Source organism: Culex quinquefasciatus, chromosome 3 (genome assembly GCF_015732765.1).
Source record: "Culex quinquefasciatus strain JHB chromosome 3, VPISU_Cqui_1.0_pri_paternal, whole genome shotgun sequence".
NCBI lineage: Eukaryota > Metazoa > Arthropoda > Insecta > Diptera > Culicidae > Culex > Culex quinquefasciatus.
Window position 1 is genome coordinate 111269860 of NC_051863.1, and position 18073 is coordinate 111287932.

Sequence of the window (18073 nt, forward strand, 5' to 3'; positions counted from 1 at the left end):
CTTTCTCCATACGTACAGCTCCCTGAGATCATCCTTCAACTCACTCCAAGACGGCAACAAAGTGCCACACACACCGTTTTTTCGCGCGCTGAGGCAGCTGGAAAAGTTTTGCGTTCCAAAACTCACACGCATAATTAATCTTTTTATGGACATTTCCAGTGTGTGTGTTGGGGGTGACGTCTGAACATTCACTTGGCACAGCGCAAGACTGATTGTGCGTATCACCAGCCGAAGAAATGAGCAAATAGCAACCACGAACCGCACGAATGACTTGGATGAGTGAGTAATGAAAACTTTTTTCCACTTGTGTGCGGTGCGTTGTCCCACCTCCACAAAACAAAAACATTTCTAAGCACAGTCTCTCACTGTTTCCTACTTTTTTGCCTCAATCCAACGAAGCTCGGCGAACGTGGAAAACTCATTATGCGTCGTAATCAATTACGTTCCGGTAAACTTCATTAATTTTGGATAATAACGCATGATTTGGTAAGCGGTTTTAGTGTGGTTTGGCAAGGGTGTGTTCGGTTTGTGTTGTGTTTTTTCCGGAGCCAAATTGGATTAGGTGGCGGGATTTTTGTTTTTCCTTGAGAAGTGAACTGAGCCGGAACGTGCCCCCATCTCCGATGGGGCACTCATTTATCATTGTTGGTGTGATAGTTGTGGTTGAAGCCACGAAAGTTTGCCGCCCATTTCCCATAGCAGTTGGCACACTTTACACGCGATTTGCGCTCAGCTCATTTTTCGGTTAAATTGAGTTACCTTGGAACTCGGGGTGTAAAATTTTAATTCTCCATTATCCCTTGCTAAGCTATTTGATCTCCCTTCATGGCTGGCCATAATCTTTAATCGTTCTGACCGAGATATCACGCCATCAACGTGCATTGCATGTGTAAAGGAAACTGCATAACAACACCCTCCGTAAAGTTCATCCTTCCTTCCTTGAAATGATTTCAACGGGGAGATTGCGAAGCAGAAAAAAAAAACACAAAACAAACCTTAAACGGTGCGCTGCTAAGACGACGTTGCCATAATTCCTTTGCTTAATGAAAAGAGAGCGCGCGGTCTTCGCAACGGCACCGAACTTTTACGATAGATCATAATCATTAACTTTTAACGACACATAAATTCGAAACCCCAGTCCACGTGGCTTTTCATTCCCCCCGCTGATCCGATAAGCGAGCTCTGTTCGTTCAATTCTGCCTCTGTTTATGTCAAGGCTCGACCACCACCCTCAACCCTCACTCCCCCAAAACAGACATAATCATAAGCATCGCTCGTCATCATCATCACCGTCACTATACACGCCACAAAATAGCACCGCGTTTTTGATTCCGAACAAAACTGCTTTTAAGGACCACTCTGTTGAATGTCCCGGCGGTCGATCTGGGGACATCGTGCGACGGCGACGTTTTATGGCTTTCCTTTGTCAGTGCAGCGCGGTAATGACACACGAAACGTGGCTCTCGGTGCGATCTAAACTGTAAAAAGTGGGACTCTGTGGGTGGGATTCAGTCGCTTTATTGAGTGAAAATCGAGGGCACTGTGAAAATTTGGGGATTTTTGTCCATTTTTGTCAATCTGCCAAATGGTTCAGTTTGTCTCACTACAATTTCAAAGATTCAATAACATCTCTTTTTTTGTCTCACCTTATCATTTTTTTTGTCTCGTTGTAACTTCGATCATAAAAAAACAACTTCGAAGATTTGTAATACTTTGACAACAACACTTGCTTACAATTTGTCTCATTTGGTTTGCTTAAAATAATTTTGATTGTTTTATCAATCTGTCCAAATGGTTCAATTTGTCTCACGACAATTTCAAAGATTCGCCAATAACCCTTCTTTGTCTCACCATATCATATTTTGTCTGAATGTTATGTTTAGAAAAAATCTGATTATTTTATCAATATGTCCAAATGGTCCAATTTGTCTCACTACAATTTGAAAGAATCGTCAATAATCCTTTTTTGTCCCATTATACCATATTTGTCCAAACGGTTAGTTTTGTCTCTGTAAAATTTAAATACTTTAACAAAAACACGTGCTCGTGTCTCAATTTGCTAAGCTTCAACAATTTGTCCAATTTGTATGCTTAGAAAAAAAATGATAGTTTTAAAAATCTACCCAAACGGTTCATTTTGTCTCACTACAATTTCAAAGATTCGTCAATAAGCCATTTTTGTCTTACAGCATTTTCAATTATAAAAACCAGCTTAAGCAATCTGTTCAAGTGACTAGTTTTGTCCCACTTTTGATAACAACAACTGTTCACAATTTGTCCAACTGCTGACCATGACTTTTTTGCTTCAATCTGTCCAAATGGTTGTCTTTTTTTTAGAAATTAGTCCAAACAATCTGTCAGAATGGATCTCATTGTCCCAGTCTGATTTACAAGCTTTGATTGGTTTTGTGTTAGCACACATTAGTTGTCTCATTTCAGTTTGAAGCTTAAATCATGGATATTTTGTGGCTATAAACGATCTGTCCAAATGATATGTTTTGTCCCAGTTCAATTGCAATACTTATACAAAGCTCAAAATTTTTCACACTTTTTTAAGCTCTAAAAACAACATGTTTTTTCAGCTTATCCAACCATTTCTGTTTGAAATTTTATAATAAAACTTTAAAATTACCGTTCTGCCCAAATGGTTCTCGTTGTCCCACCGCAATTTCACTATCTTGGCAACAGTCTATTTTGTCTCACCTTTTACATCATGGCTATTTTCTGGCTATGGCCAATTGTAAATTGTGTCCCATAATGTTTCTCAAAATGACCAAAAGTATCACAGCACATTCTAAGCAGAACAAAATGATCTCTAAGTCAACGGACAAGCTGTCTAACTTTATAACTATTTGCTTCTTAAAATAACAATTGTTGTCTCAAGATCATTGAAAAGCGATGAAAAAGATGCTGCCGAGTTTTTTGTTTGTCTCATTTTTTTCTTTTTCTCAAAACCTTGTCTCAGTTTGTCTCATGCTGTTGCACTTTTGGTCAATAGGGATTTGCCTTTGTTTCACGCCTTCATATCTCTTGAAGAAAGGTTTTTGACAATCATTATGTCGCAATGATTCTTAAATGTCCAAATGACACATTTTGTCTTAAATCGTTCTCTTCCCATGATTCTTCCATTTTTACAGTCAAATTTGCACAAAACTTAAACGATGACAATCACAAAATAAAAACACGCAACCCTGAAAGGTTGGACAATCGTCGTCCATCCGGCGCGACGAAGAAGACACCCGCCACCAAAGTGCTTCCTGTCGATGTCCTCTCTCCGATCAAAATACGATTATTCATCGTGAGACAAAAGAGTACCAACCTCCCCCCCCCCTCCCCTTGTGAATCAATAAATCAAGATGGTGGGACGGCGATAAACCCGATGACGTTAAGCTTTGCGAATCGCGTGGCGGCTAATGAAATTGTGTGCGGTCGCTTCTTCTGACGCGCTGAATCTTAATGATTTTCCAGTTTAGATTAAAACGCTTCGATTCGATGGGGGGTGGGACGGGTTGTACAAATTGAATTTGCTGAAAAACGTGGAGCCCGGTAATTGGAGCGCTTGAGTGATTGAAAATCCCACTTTCAATGCATTGACCTAATTACTGTGTTGAAGTGATTCGTTTCCGAACGATTTATCTATCGCTCAAGTTGGGCAACTATAAAAAGAATCCGCTTTCGTCACCTTTCAAAGGGGAGGGCGATAACTTTCAAAAACAACTTTGGGCAACTTTTTCGGGGCATTCCAGCCAAAAAGTCTTCCACCTGAAAAAAGAAGCTCCGGAAAACAACCCTTGCGGCATTCCGACGCTGAAACTTAATCCTTAACTCAATTAGAAGGTGTATTTTGGGAGCCAAGACTTTCTGGGGGAAAGTATGCTGGTTCCTTGTGGCATGTATGTGGTGGAGTAGACCACTCTTCCAAGTTGGAGCAGCAAACACTTTCATCACTTTTCGATGGGAGGTTGCTGTTGAGACATGGCAACAGAATCACCCTTCAGAAGGGTGGTGGAAAGTCATGTAAGTTTACTGCAAAATGTAAGGAAAACAGTTGGCTGAATTTTGAATTAAACGTTGTAGAACTTCAATTTTTGGCATTTTTTCCTCAAAAAGTAACCAATTTTAAAGGCCACTAATCAATCTCGCCTGTCGAAACTCAAGCGAGCACAGTCTTCTGCAGAAATGTGTTGTTCAAGCGGCTATAGCCGATCTGTCCAATTGGCTAGTTTTGTCCCAGTACAATTTTAATACTTTGACAACAACACGTGCTCAAACTTGTCTCACTTTGGTTAGGAATACTCAGTATCAACGATCTGTCCAAATAATGCTGTTTGTCTCACTTTATCTCAAATTGTCCCACTTAAATTTGAATCATAAAATTTAGCTCACACTGTCACTGTCAAATAATTCTCATAGTCCTAGTATAATTTTGAAGCTTTGTCACGTTTTATCACGAAATTCAAGTTTAACGAATCTATAATTTTGACAGCGGTTTCTTCCAAATTTTGTCTCAAAATAGCTGTGACCTTGCCTGTCAAAACTCATGTAAACACACTCTTCTGAAGTCAAATGGCCGATCTGTCCAAGTGGCTAGTTTTGTCCCAGTACAAATTGAATACTTTGAAAACAACTCGTGCTCAAAACTTGTCTCACTTTGGTTAGGAATACTCAGCATCAATGATCTGTGGACAGCAACCTGTTTGTCTCACCTTATAACAAATCGTCCAAATGGTTCTCATTAACCCAGTATACTTTTGAAGATTTGACACGAATCTTTGAAGTTCATCACACTTGACCACATCAAAATTGATCAAGAAAATTAAGTTTAGCAGTCGAAATTCATGTGAGCACACTCTTCCGAAGAAAAGTGGCCGATCTGTCCAGGTGGCTAGTTTTGTCCCAGTACAATTTTAATACTTTGACAACAACACGAGTTACGGATGCCCGCCACCACCCTAGCCACCATGCCCGTAGTGACACACACACCTGCGCTGCCCACACGACCGATGCCACGACCGATGCCACGACCGCTGCCACAGCCGACACCAACACCTCTCTGGAGAGAGGCAACGATAGCCGGAAGAAGCTTAAACTTGCGCTCAATAAAGCAGTATTGAACTAGCAACCGAGTAGTTCACTTGACTCTAGAGAACGCTCCCCATAACTGGCGCAGTCGCAGTCGTCTCGGCGGATTACCGGGACATAGGGTAAGTACTATAGCTTAAGCTTAGTATTTTATGTTGTGTGAAGTTTAGTGATTTATGTTGTGTGGAGTTTAGTGATTTATGTTAAATGGAGCAAAATAATATCGCACAAGAAATGGATGAGGCCGCAGAAGCGTTAGCGCAGCAACAAGCCAGAATTCTAGAGCTTGAAGCACAGTTGGCCGCCGTGGGCCGAGTGGAAACAGCGTATAAAACGCTGAGAATTCCGCAAGGAATTAGGGAGTTGGTACCCTTCGACGGCACGAACCCCAATAAGTTAAATAGATTTATCGAAGCAGTGGATGAAGTAATCCCCTGCGTAGACGCCGTGGCAGGTACGAATAGCTACCGCATCTGGCTGCAGGCCATCCGCAGCAAAATAACTGGACCGGCCGACGATGTGTTGGAGTCCTCCTCAACACGCCTCGACTGGGATGAGATTAAAGAGAAGCTAATAGTGGAGTACTCCGATAAGAGGGACGAAGCATGCCTCATTAAAGACATGTTCGCCCTGAAACAGGAAGAAAAACTGTGAAAGATTTTTACGGGAGGTGCAAAGTACCATCGCCCTTCTCGTAAATGCAGCGAAATTGAATGAGGGCAACCCTTCGGTGCGGATTTCCAAAACCACACTATACCAGGGGTTAGGGCTCAAAGTGTTCCTCGGAGGCTTGCATGAGGAATTGGGGAAGCATGTCAGGTCACTTAAACCTACATGTCTCCCAGATGCGCTTGCACTATGCATCGAAGAAACTAATTATCAAAGCCACTTTGGCTCGAAACAACCAACCCTTTCAAATAACCGGCAAAACTGGCCGGTGCAACAATTTCCAATATTTCCAAATAATCAGCACAACTGGCCGATTCAAGCTCCGTATTCAAATTACCGGCAAAACTGGCCGATTCAAACTTCAGCATTTGCAAACAATCCACAGAATATGCCGACTTCACAACCTCGGACATCGTCCCATAACCGCCAAAACTGGTCGAATCAGCAACCTTCGAACGTCGCGAACCCTTTCCAACCAAATGCTCCGATTCAACAACTTCGGACATCGTCCAATAGCCGGCAAAACTGGTCAAATCAGCAGACGTCGAATTTCGCGAACCCTTCCTCGCAGAGTCAGAATCCGCAACGCCGAAACCCAAGCCATCGCGCAAATCAGCACTTTGGAGGGCAACAAAATTATTTGCTTTGCCAAGAGCAGAGCCCTGCAGAGGAGAGTAACTCCTGTGAAGCTAACCCTCAGCCGAACATGGCTGAGGAATTGCAGGGATTTGAAACTAATTACGATGAAGCCGCGGATTTTCCCTATCCCCCAGAAAATTACCAGATGGGATGATTGGAGATTCCGACAACAATTTTCTTCCGTACATTACCGTCGTTACGGAACTAGGAAAATTAAAGTTTTTGGTTGACACTGGGTCCAATAAAAACTATATTGACCCCAGTGTTCTAAATAGCAACTCGGTGTTACAACCAAAGCCAATTACAGTGAGGAATATTGACAAAACGCACAATATCGAGTCCTTTACGGAGTTCCAGATTTTGTCAAAAATACCTCCCATTAAATTTTTTGTTTTTAAATTTCATAATTATTTTGATGGGCTCATCGGATATGAAACACTTAAAAGCCTTAAAGCGAATATTATCACTGAAAGAAATATTCTAGAACTGCAAGGGCTGACCATCCCACTAAACCGAAAATACCCTGACTCGTTCGCAGTCAAGCTCAAACCGTATGAAGAAACTGTGTTGAGAATGCCCACAGTAGCGGACGAAGGGGAATTTCTGGTGGAGGAAGCCATACCGGTAACAAAAGATGCAATCGTGTTGCCTGGGTTATACCGAGCCTTCAATAACTTTTGTTATGTTCTACTTAAGAACATCCGCGATTTCCCAGTCCAAATTTGCCCTTCTCACCCGATTCCCAATTCAATCCACAACTTCGAAATATCAAATATCCCACCAGACATTTGCGAAACCAAAACCGGGCCAAAGGCCAAAACAATAAAACAATTAAAATTCGATCATTTAAATGACGAAGAAAAGGCTGCACTGATAGCTATTATCTCAAAATTCCATAAAATTTTCCATACCGAGGGTGACGACCTCACGTTTACAAACGTCATTAAACACAAAATCAATACAACGGATGAGATACCGACACATGCTAAAAATTATCGTTACCCCCATTGCCACAAAGAAGAGGTGCAGCGTCAAATTTCGCAAATGCTTACACAGGGCATTATTCGACCCAGCTCTTCACCTTGGTGCTCTCCGATTTGGATTGTTCCCAAGAAAATTGACTCCGAAGGCAAACAGAAATGGCGCTTAGTAGTCGATTATAGAAAGTTGAATGAAAAGACTATAGATGACAAATATCCGATGCCAAATATAAATGAAATTTTGGACAAGCTGGGCAAATGTCAATACTTTACCACTTTAGACTTGGCATCTGGGTTTCACCAAATTGAGGTCCACCCAGATGATGTGCAAAAAACGGCTTTTTCTGTTGAGTATGGACTTTATGAATATGTTAGAATGCCATTTGGGTTGAAAAATGCTCCGGCTACTCTACAACGCGTAATGAATAACATTCTTCGCAATTTAATTGGAAAGTGTTGCTTGGTGTATATGGACGATATAATTGTCTATTCAACATCTTTGCAAGAACACTTGGAGAATCTCACTAAAATATTCAGTATTTTGGAAAATGTCAATTTGAAGATCCAATTAGGAAAAAGTCAATTTATGAAAAAACAAGTTAACTTTTTAGGTCACCTTGTTACTGACGAAGGGGTTAAGCCAGACCCAGAGAAAATTAAGGTCATTCAAAACTGGCCCACTCCAAGAAATCCAAAAGAATTGAAAGGATTTCTAGGCCTTTTGGGCTATTATCGAAAATTTATAAGGGATTTCGCCAAAATTACAAAACCGCTAACAGCCCAACTTAGGAAGGGCGAAAAAATTAAACACACACCCATTTTCCTCAAAACAATAGACACCTGCAAACAACTAATTACTAGCTCAGACGTCCTGCAATACCCCGACTTTTCGAAAAATTTCATTCTCACAACAGATGCCAGTAATTTTGCTTTAGGCGCTGTCCTATCACAGGGTGCCATAGGCAAGGACAGACCTGTTGCATTCGCATCCAGAACGCTAACGAAATCAGAGGAAAAGTATTCGGCTATCGAGAAGGAACTCTTAGCTATCGACTGGGCCACGAAATACTTTCGCCCATATCTATTTGGTAGGAAGTTCACCTTGTATACCGATCACCAACCACTGACGTATGCACTGAATCTAAAGACACCCAACTCTAAGCTAGTCCAATGGATGCTAAGGTTACGCGAATATGACTTTGTACCTGTTTATAGACCAGGTCAACAAAATGTTGTAGCTGATGCGCTATCCAGAGTTTTGACGGAGGTTAACATAAACGAAGAGGAACCAGAAGAGAGATTCACAACCGGAAATTCAAAACAATGACTTGATTGAGATAACCGAGTCGCCTGTCAATACCTTCAATAACCAAATCATTTTGAAGATGCATGACACTAGTTCGGAAGCCTTCGAAGAAGTATTTCCTAGGGTATATAGGAAAACAATTTCAAAGTCTGGCTTCGATTCCAGATCATTGAAAAAGATCTTCTATGATAACATGGTACATACAAAAGTTAATTGCATCTACTGTCCGGAAGAGCTAATCCCGGCTATTCAAGAGGTTTATAGGCAGTACTTCAGCCAACTCAACCCGTTTAGAATAAAAATATCCCTGAAATTTTTGATCGATTTAAAAACAGACGAAGAACAGAACGCTATCGTAGAAGAAACTCACGAAACCGCACATAGGGGAATTTTGGAAAACAAAGCAGAAATTTTCAGAAGATTTTATTTCCCAAATCTGAAACAAAAGATAAAGAAATATGTTAACCTTTGCGAAACCTGTAATAAACAAAAGTACGAAAGAAAACCATATAAAATCCGTTTAGGTGAAACACCTATACCTAAGAAACCGTTAGAAATCATACACGTTGACATTTTCATAATTCAACCTAATCTATTTTTATCAGTTGTTGATAAATTTTCTAGATTTGGTACTTTGATTCCAATAAAATCTAGGTCAATTCCTCATGTAAGAAAGGCGTTTATCAAATATTTTTCACTATATGGAAATCCTGCGTTAATCGTGTCGGACAACGAACCAGCAATAAAATCGATTGAAGTAAGAGGACTACTAGCAGACCTAGGAATTCAGCAATATTTTACACCTTCCAATCATAGTCAGGTTAATGGAATCGTAGAAAGATTTCATTCCACTTTGTTGGAAATCTTTCGTACAAATAAGCATAAATTTGAAGATTTATCGCTTAAAGAAAAAATATTGATATCTTGCACACTATACAACAACACTATTCATACAAGCACCTCTTTAAAACCACGGGAAATATTTTACGGAATAATAGACGGTTCTGAAAGACCCCTCAATATGGATGAAATTATTGAGTATAGAAACAAACTATACGACGGGGTCACGGAAAAAATTTCAAAAATACAAAAACAACAACATGACTACCACAATGCAAAAAGAGAAAATGAACCTTCTCTCGACATTGGAGGGGTTGTGTTTAATACAACTCAAGGAATAAAATCGAAGTCCAGAAATAGATTTGAACCCGTCGTCGTAATAGATAACAATAATCAGACTTACGTGGACGAAAAAAATCGGACGCTCCACAAACAGAAGCTCCGGCGATTGAAAAAATAACCCAGTCCTTAACGTTTCTAACCTATTCTTTATTTTTTAGGGCGTGAATAACAACCGTTACCATTAGAGGGAAGACTCTGGATCCTGTTAAACTCCTTCCTTAAGAGCATACCGAATGATTAGGTTGCATGAAAATTTACTTTTCTTTTTGTATTCGCGATTTCAAATGCCTCCCGAAAATAACAGTAATTCAGCAGTAAATCCTATGTAAATTTACGGCGTAACTTTCAATTACACACTTTTTGTAATTCCAAATTACATCTCATAGGAAAAAGGATTGTAATTCGTAATTACTGCCATGTAAAGTTACACTAGAAAACATGTAATATTATTTTCATGAAGGAAAATTCCGCTTATCCGTAATTTTACATGCAATCTCATTCACACTTTTTCCCGTAGCCGGGAGAAGAAAAAAATAACATTTCCCAGCACTAAAACTTATTCCTTTTTAGATGAAGATTCCACTCATTCTATTCTGGGCCTGGGTCATCCAAGCGGACATGCAGCTTTACGACTTGAACACCAACCCCGGCGTTGTAATGTTGCGATCAGGAAGAAGATATATCAAAGAAGGTAACATTCGAATTTACCATAAAATTGACCTCCAGGCATACGGACCACTGATTGTTCGGTGTAGAACCGCTATCAACAGCCTAAAAACAGCTAGGAATTATAAAGAGGTTATAGATTTACTAAGCCATAGGGTCGAAAAATCATGAACATGTACCGAGATCTTTACCCTAAAGAGGTAGTAAGAAGAAAAAGAGCTCTAGATTTTCTAGGAACTGGGATTAAGTTCATAACGGGTAACATGGACTCCGATGATAGGGCCCAGATCAAGAGCGACATAGATACAATATTGAATAAGGAAGAAGACCTCGTTAAACAAAATAATAAACAGATAGTTATAAATAAACAGTTAGAAACAAGAGTAAACAAAATGATTAGGATTATTAATGATCAGCAGAACAATGCCATACTACAACTGAACGATTTCAACATCTTAAAACAGACAATTATTGCAACCGATCACCTTAACCAAATCGAGGGCCATCTAGATAGTATAGCTGAAACAATCCATCTGGCAAAATTCAACATCATCTCGAAATCGTTTTTAGAACCAGAAGAAATAGGACTAGTTCAAAAAACCCTGATTGAGCAAGATGTTGCTCTTCATAATGTTAATCAAATCTACGATTTTTTAGAGATCAAGGTGGCATACTTGCAATCGAATCTATTTTTTGTTATATTGGTCCCGCGGTTAAAACAAGGAACGTTCAAAAGTTATTTGTTAGCAGCCATCCCAAAGAATGGGAAGATCATTCAACTCCCGGCACCCGACGCTTTGGTCGGCGGAAACCAAACGTATTTCATCAGGCAGCACTGTGCGGGTGGTGACTCTATTGTGGTATGCAATGAAGAGGATCTTATTGACGTTAGTGGCGACAACTGCTTCGACCCAATATTTCGAGGCTCAACAGGTGACTGCGTGTTCACCAACTATTCAAGCACAAGTAGAGTAAGGAGGCTAACGGACAATCACATTCTTCTAAACAGCGGAAACAAGACAAAGCTGTCATCAACGTGCGGCCTCCCAGATCGTAATCTGAGCGGTAACGTTCTGATTTTTTTCGAAAACTGCACTGTCCAGATTAACGACGAAATTTTCAAAGACGTCTTGTTTAACACGAGGGAGAAAATCGACATAATCCCCCTAAACGGACAAATTATTAACGAAGGTCGCTTCAATGCAAGCCTATCTCTGCAAAACGTACACGAGCTGCACCTAGCTCATAGAGAATGGCTAGAGAGCATTGAGAGGAAGGCCACCGCGACGGATTCCAGAAACATAGGAATATTTTTCGTCTTTTCCTGCCTTTTCTCGGCGATGTTTGTAGCCAAGGTTTGTGCGAGACGCACAAAACTGAAGGACGGAGGAGTTACGGATGCCCGCCACCACCCTAGCCACCATGCCCGTAGTGACACACACACCTGCGCTGCCCACACGACCGATGCCACGACCGATGCCACGACCGCTGCCACAGCCGACACCAACACCTCTCTGGAGAGAGGCAACGATAGCCGGAAGAAGCTTAAACTTGCGCTCAATAAAGCAGTATTGAACTAGCAACCGAGTAGTTCACTTGACTCTAGAGAACGCTCCCCCCATAACTCACGTACTCAAAACTTGTCTCACTTTGGTAGGGAATACTCAGCATCAATGATCTGTCCAAATAATGTCTTTATCACAGTATAGTTGTTATGCTTGGACAGCATCCTATTTGTCTCACCTAAACTCAAATTGTCCCACTTAAACTTGTTTTCATTGTCACATCATCACACTTTATCACTTCAAATTTTGTCATGAAAATCAAGTTTAACCGATCTGCCCAAATGGGTCTATTTGTCCCACAACGATTAAATAATTTGACAGCGATTTATTCCAAATTCTGTCCCAAAATAGCTCTGAAAATGTCCAGTAATCAACCTCGCCTGTCGAAACTCACACACACTGAAGTTCTGCTCAACGCTTTTGACGAGTTCACTTCCACGAGGGGCAATCGGGCCCGTACTCGAAGTTTAAATTTGCTACATTCACTCACAAAACATAAAAAATAGAACAACAACAACGCCAGAGGTGAAGAATTAAAAGTGTTGAACAAAAGGAACAATGCGGAAACTCCTCAACCCCGAGGTTTTTTTTTTTTGCTCAGGATGTTGGAGTTCATAAAAAAACTTGCTGGAAAAGTGCCTTCCCGACTGGATTCAGCGGAACTGGATTTAGACGGGGGAAGCTTCAAACGGTTATAACGAGCATGGAGTCTCGACTCTTGAGAGTCGACTCGGGGGGAAGTGAGAAGATCACACAGCTTGAAGCTACTCTTGTTCCGGACGTGTGCAGCTTTTGATAAAAAGGAGCTCGAAAAAAAAACTCCCGGGAAAACATGCATAAATAAGTTTTTATTATATTTCAATTTTACGCTGTGAACTTTGTATTTCGGAGGGACGAGGGGGAGTGAGGTAGATTCCACGTGGCACCAGGTGAAAATATTCCGTGGAACCGTGGCATAACACGTCACCTCGTGTGACGTGACGCGCTAGAGATTTGGTGGTACATGCATGGTGTTACGGTTTTGAAATTGCTGCAAGTACGCGGTGTACCTTCTCGCGCTATGAAGTGAACTCTGTGCCATATGGCATGTTATGACGGTGGAGGCTGTGGAATCTACTACAATCACGCGGTGGAAGAGGGGGTGGATTTTGGGGGCGGGGAAGATTGCTGGAAGTTTTCCGCGAACCGGAAAATAACACACGTGCTTTTAATTTTGTAGCCATCATCATTGACTGAACCTTAACAGCGGCAGAAGGCTGGCAAGTGGAGCCGTTGATGGTGTGTCACTTGGTGTGAATGGTGGGGAGATTTTTGTAATTGCATTTTGCGGTTGGAATGGTATGAATGGGTTTTGAGGGGGGGGGGGGGGAGCAGGTAATGACATTGAGCTGAAGTTTGTGAAAAGTTTAAAGTTGAACGTGACAAACGTGAATTGCTTTTTGAATTTGTTCAAATGGGAAATTTAAAGGTTTCAGTGGTACTTTTAGAGAACTTGGTAGCTGATACCGAGGTCGTTGGGCATTGTCTGGACTCGCCTTGGCAAGCTCCAAAGATCCAATGCAATGTGATCAGCTCACTCTAGGAGTGTAAATCCATACCACTATGCTGTTAGTTCGATTCTCAAATGATATCACGTTTTGTGTTCAATTTCAGAGTCTTTACTTCAAAGTCGATGACCGGGATTTAATCCCTGAACCATCTGCTTTGACAAAAAAATGAGCTAGTCTTGTAGAGCTTTAACATAAATTTCAATCAATTTTTTTTTTGGTAAAAGAGTAAAAAAAATACAAAAATTACTGAAAATTTATTCAAATTATTCCATTCAAAGATGTTACAAACTAACCATCACAAAGCTCATCCTTAAACTAACTTCAGTATTACTTAGAGCACCATAAAATTTCTCCAAAAGGCCTCATGTTCAATAAACTTGCAGCTTTGCCTGCCTGCCTTCCAAAGTACACATAATCCTGTCTCAGTACCTCGAACATGTGCGCCAACGATATCCGATGTCGCCCCGTTGACTTCTCGATCTTTTCGAGTCAGCACTTCTGAACTCTGCCGACTTCCCTCTCCCCCGTTTATTACGACCAAACTGGGTGTAAGAAAACAACCACATGGGGTCGACTCGCTGCACAACCGCCAGATATTTTGACTCCACCGAGGACATGTTGGAATATTATTTTAGGAGCTTACAGTCCCCCCACCCCCCACACTCCGTCCCCGAAAAACTTAACGTGATACTCTCGGGGTGACTTTCGCTGCTCGGCGGTTGCCGGGACGACCCGTGCCTGTCAGAATCATCTCCGCAGCACCAGAAAGGAGTCTCGTCGTGTGCGGATTGTCACTCTATACTTTGTCTAACGACAAACTTGTTATCAGATATTTTTGAACAAAGCTGAAACAAAGCGTTAATGACTTTTCTTTCCCCCGAAACTTCACCCCACTCCACTTCAGCAAAAAGCTTCTTTGAAACCGACTTTGGGCGGGCAACTTTAGACGACAGTTTCATTCGAAACCATTATTACGCGTCATTATGAACGTTCGGTTATTAAGAGTCGAGCTAAATGACTTGGCATTGGATGGCGGGTGGCCCGAGCTCTTGTTGCGCTTCGAGTTAGTTGGGATCTTTTGTAACTTTGAAGCGGTGGCATCGCCGCAGTTATCTGACGCTTTCTTAACAGTTGTAAGGCAGCGCGGATTATTGAATTTAGCGGAAGCTGTGGCTTTGGGAAAATTACAGCCTCGGGTGTCGTGTTACGGTTTCAATCGATTTGAAGGAAATGTTGGAAATAGTTGAGGGTTTGGATCGATAATGAAGTCACTAACGGGAAGCTGGTTCCTTGAATAGATGGAAACCATCGAAATTTTCATTTCACATTTGCAAAGATTATCGACTGTTTGGGGTATTGAATTTGAAATCTGTTACATTTAGGATTCTGGAACCCTAAACTAAACAAAAGCTCTATTTCCGAACATCTAGGGCACTGCTCGCAAGAAATCTTTAAGACTCATTATTTGTTGGAAGAAACTGACTGATTAATGTTGGCATTAAGCCCCGTTCGAATCCTGAGGACTCAGCTGCTCAACCCTGCATCGACATTTTTGATTAGCCCAATCATTCATCGCCAGGGAAGAAAAATGTTTATCCCAAGAAAAATCGCTCCATCTGGGCGCCCGACTTTCCATGCAGAAGAATGCAATGAATTTTTCCATTAACAATTCGCCACGGCCTTCAGCGTTATCTCGACCGCCCCACGACACCATCAGCACCTCTCGGAGTGGCCATTTGCCGCAACACCCCCGGCCGCCAAAAACACTGCCGGGCGCTCCAAAACAATCTAACTTATCTCCGTTCCATTAAAGCCCGGGATGGTCTAGCTTGCCTTCCTGAAGTTTATTACCGAAAGATACACAACCATAAATAATACAATTTATTTTATTCTCAAGATTTATTCTAAAGAATAAATCATCAACCCCTCCCCGTCCCCCCCCCCAACAAACTACCCGGGCGGTTGTTGCACATCTCTCTGCTCGCCCGGACTTGCCCGAGAAAACCCATCAAGTTGGTGTTCTTGGGTGTTGACTCTCTCTCTCTCTCTCGGTGGCCTCAACCCAAGTCAACCCGCCGCCGTGGCCAGAAGGTGGCAATTTTCGGGGCCTGAGCCAAAACTAATGAGAACAAAACCACTTAACCCCCGTCCGGCCGGGCCCGGAGGGTCGTCCGGATATCCGAATATATGCGGTGTTGGCGGTGGCTGATCCTGGCTTTCCCCCTTTTTCCGGCGTGGCGTCCCGGGACACGACAACGACCTTTCAGGGGGTGGGGTGAGAAATTCGGAAAGGTCACAGCAGGAAAGGGGGCGCAGGCAGGATGCGTTCGTCGGCGCCCGGCATAGAAATGATAAATGCGACTTTTAATCACGGTCGCTCCCGGATCCGCTTTAAAAGGCTTTAAGGCTGGGAGTTTGGGAAATGGCGTAGTTGCAGAGAGAAGCGGAATCAAATTTGAAATTATGGCGTTACTTGATTAGGGCGAAGAATGGGCACTTTTGGAGTGGAAAATGGTCGTTAGGAGGTGTATGTTCTTGAAAACATTGTTTGAAGATAATTTAATTTCTTGGAACAGCAAATAGAAAAATCCATTAAAGATGCCGTTTATTCATGATTAAGGTTGATTATTTTCATAAAGAATTTCCATTTTAAAATTCATAGTTTTCAATCTTCATTATTTTGTGGTGGCACATAAACGAAAATGTTTCATGGATCAGACAAATATTTGTCCAGAACTTGAATCATTATCGATATTTAGATTTGTTCCAGAATGCTTCAACATTTCTGAAATGCATTTGAAGTGAAATATTTCAGGGTTAAAATTTATTAATTTTATTAATTCCTTAAACATTTAACCTAGAACTTGTTTTTTTCTTGTTGTTACCAATTTATGAGCCCTTCTAGACGTTTGGATAGCTAATCAAAATGAACTTTTTCTTAGAAAAAAATCGCTCAATTCTTTCAAAAGCTATAAGCAAAGAACGATTAAAATAGACCTCTGAGATTTTTTGAATAAATGCATTCTGGAATGTGTACTTTCAAATGCTTTAAGAGCGTGGTCCAACTCCATCACCTTTTTGAGTTTTTGACATGAAAAAATGCACTTTTTCATCGTTTCATCGGTCACCGACTGTAACTTTTGTTTTCAAGGTCTGATTGTCGTTCTCTCGGAAGCGAAATATTTATCTTGGTGAGTTCAACAAATCGATGCCTCCGTGTTCTCTTGTGCTTACTAAATAGGAACACCAGCAAGCTAAGTACAAGAGAGCACAGAGGCATCGAAATGTCTAGTAGAATCCAACCTGCTACGATGTAAGCCTGTATAAATAAATTCGTAATTCTAATTTCGTCTAATTTCGTCTAATTTTACATAAAAGTCCCTTTGACACCAAATTTCTAGCTCATCACCGTTTCAGGCTGCAAATTATTGAAAAACACTTCTTTTTTCGCATGTTCAAAAATGGAAGGGGTCGTACCGCCCCTCCGTCACGAGATATCAAAAAACGGACCTCTGATTCGTGATCAGGGACAAAAGTTACGTCTTTTGACAAAAAAACGAAATCGCTAGCTCATTCTGGTAGACAGTTTCAGCAATTTTGCGGTTAAATTTATGGTACAGATCATATAATTTCTTATGGGAAATCATGCAGTGAACATTTTTCCAGAAGAACGCAAAAAGTTTGGAAATAAAGGAAAAAAGTTATAAAGGTTTTATTGGAAATTTGGGAATTTTTCAGATAAAATTGCACATCCTCTTTCCCAAAAATCGCAATTTTTTATATTCAGATCATTATGTTGATTTTTTTTTTTGTTGAGAAATGTTTCTGGGCCCATTGAGTACATAAATCACTACCCGAGCGGACGGAAATAACTTAGGAATCAATTTTTTTGATTTTTGAAAATACTAGGCCGATAACATTTTATGTTATTTATAACAAGATTTGTTATTCGTCGTTATGTTTTTTTTTGTTATCGGATTGTTATTGTAATAACAGACTAATAACATTTTTAGTTATTGTTCGAACAAATCTCTGTTATTCTTTTTTGTTATTTTAACAACTAATCCGATCATCCCAATAAAAGTTGGAGGTATTCTTCCATAACAGAAAATGTTATTTCAAAGTTGTTTTGGCTTTCAACCAATATCAGATCAATAACAAATTTTGTTATGATAACATAAACTGTTATTAAACTCTAATGCAAAAATTTATGTTCCAAGAAGATTCCATAAAATGTTATGTTATTTTAACAGTATTTGTTATTGAAATGGCATGAATTTTGTTATTACCGTCTGCCCGGGTACAGAAAAGTGTAATTGGTTGGGTTAATGCCCAACTGTAAGTCACTTTTATTAATTTTGGATTTCAGCAGAATATTGTTGTGCGTTTTGGTTATTTAATGTACCGTTTTCATTATATTTTCACAATTGCAAT

General features: G+C 40.7%; 2 protein-coding genes across 10 annotated transcripts in view; both read left to right on the plus strand.

Annotated features, from left to right (window-relative positions):
* LOC6043689 (CUGBP Elav-like family member 4) overlaps positions 1–18073 on the plus strand; it is a 1125149-nt gene that overhangs the window by 911126 nt on the left and 195950 nt on the right. The gene's annotated exons all lie outside the window — the stretch shown is intronic.
* LOC119770137 lies at positions 5161–12107 on the plus strand. The gene is made up of 2 exons (XM_038264500.1): positions 5161–5204; positions 10429–12107. Exon 2 carries the CDS (start codon positions 10692–10694, stop codon positions 12102–12104), a length of 1413 nt encoding a protein of 470 aa, XP_038120428.1. The 5' UTR covers positions 5161–5204; positions 10429–10691; the 3' UTR covers positions 12105–12107.

Excerpts from the sequence above, each read along its gene's own strand:
- LOC119770137 (XM_038264500.1), top strand. The coding sequence starts at position 10,692 with ATGAACATGTACCGAGATCTTTACCCTAAAGAGGTAGTAAGAAGAAAA.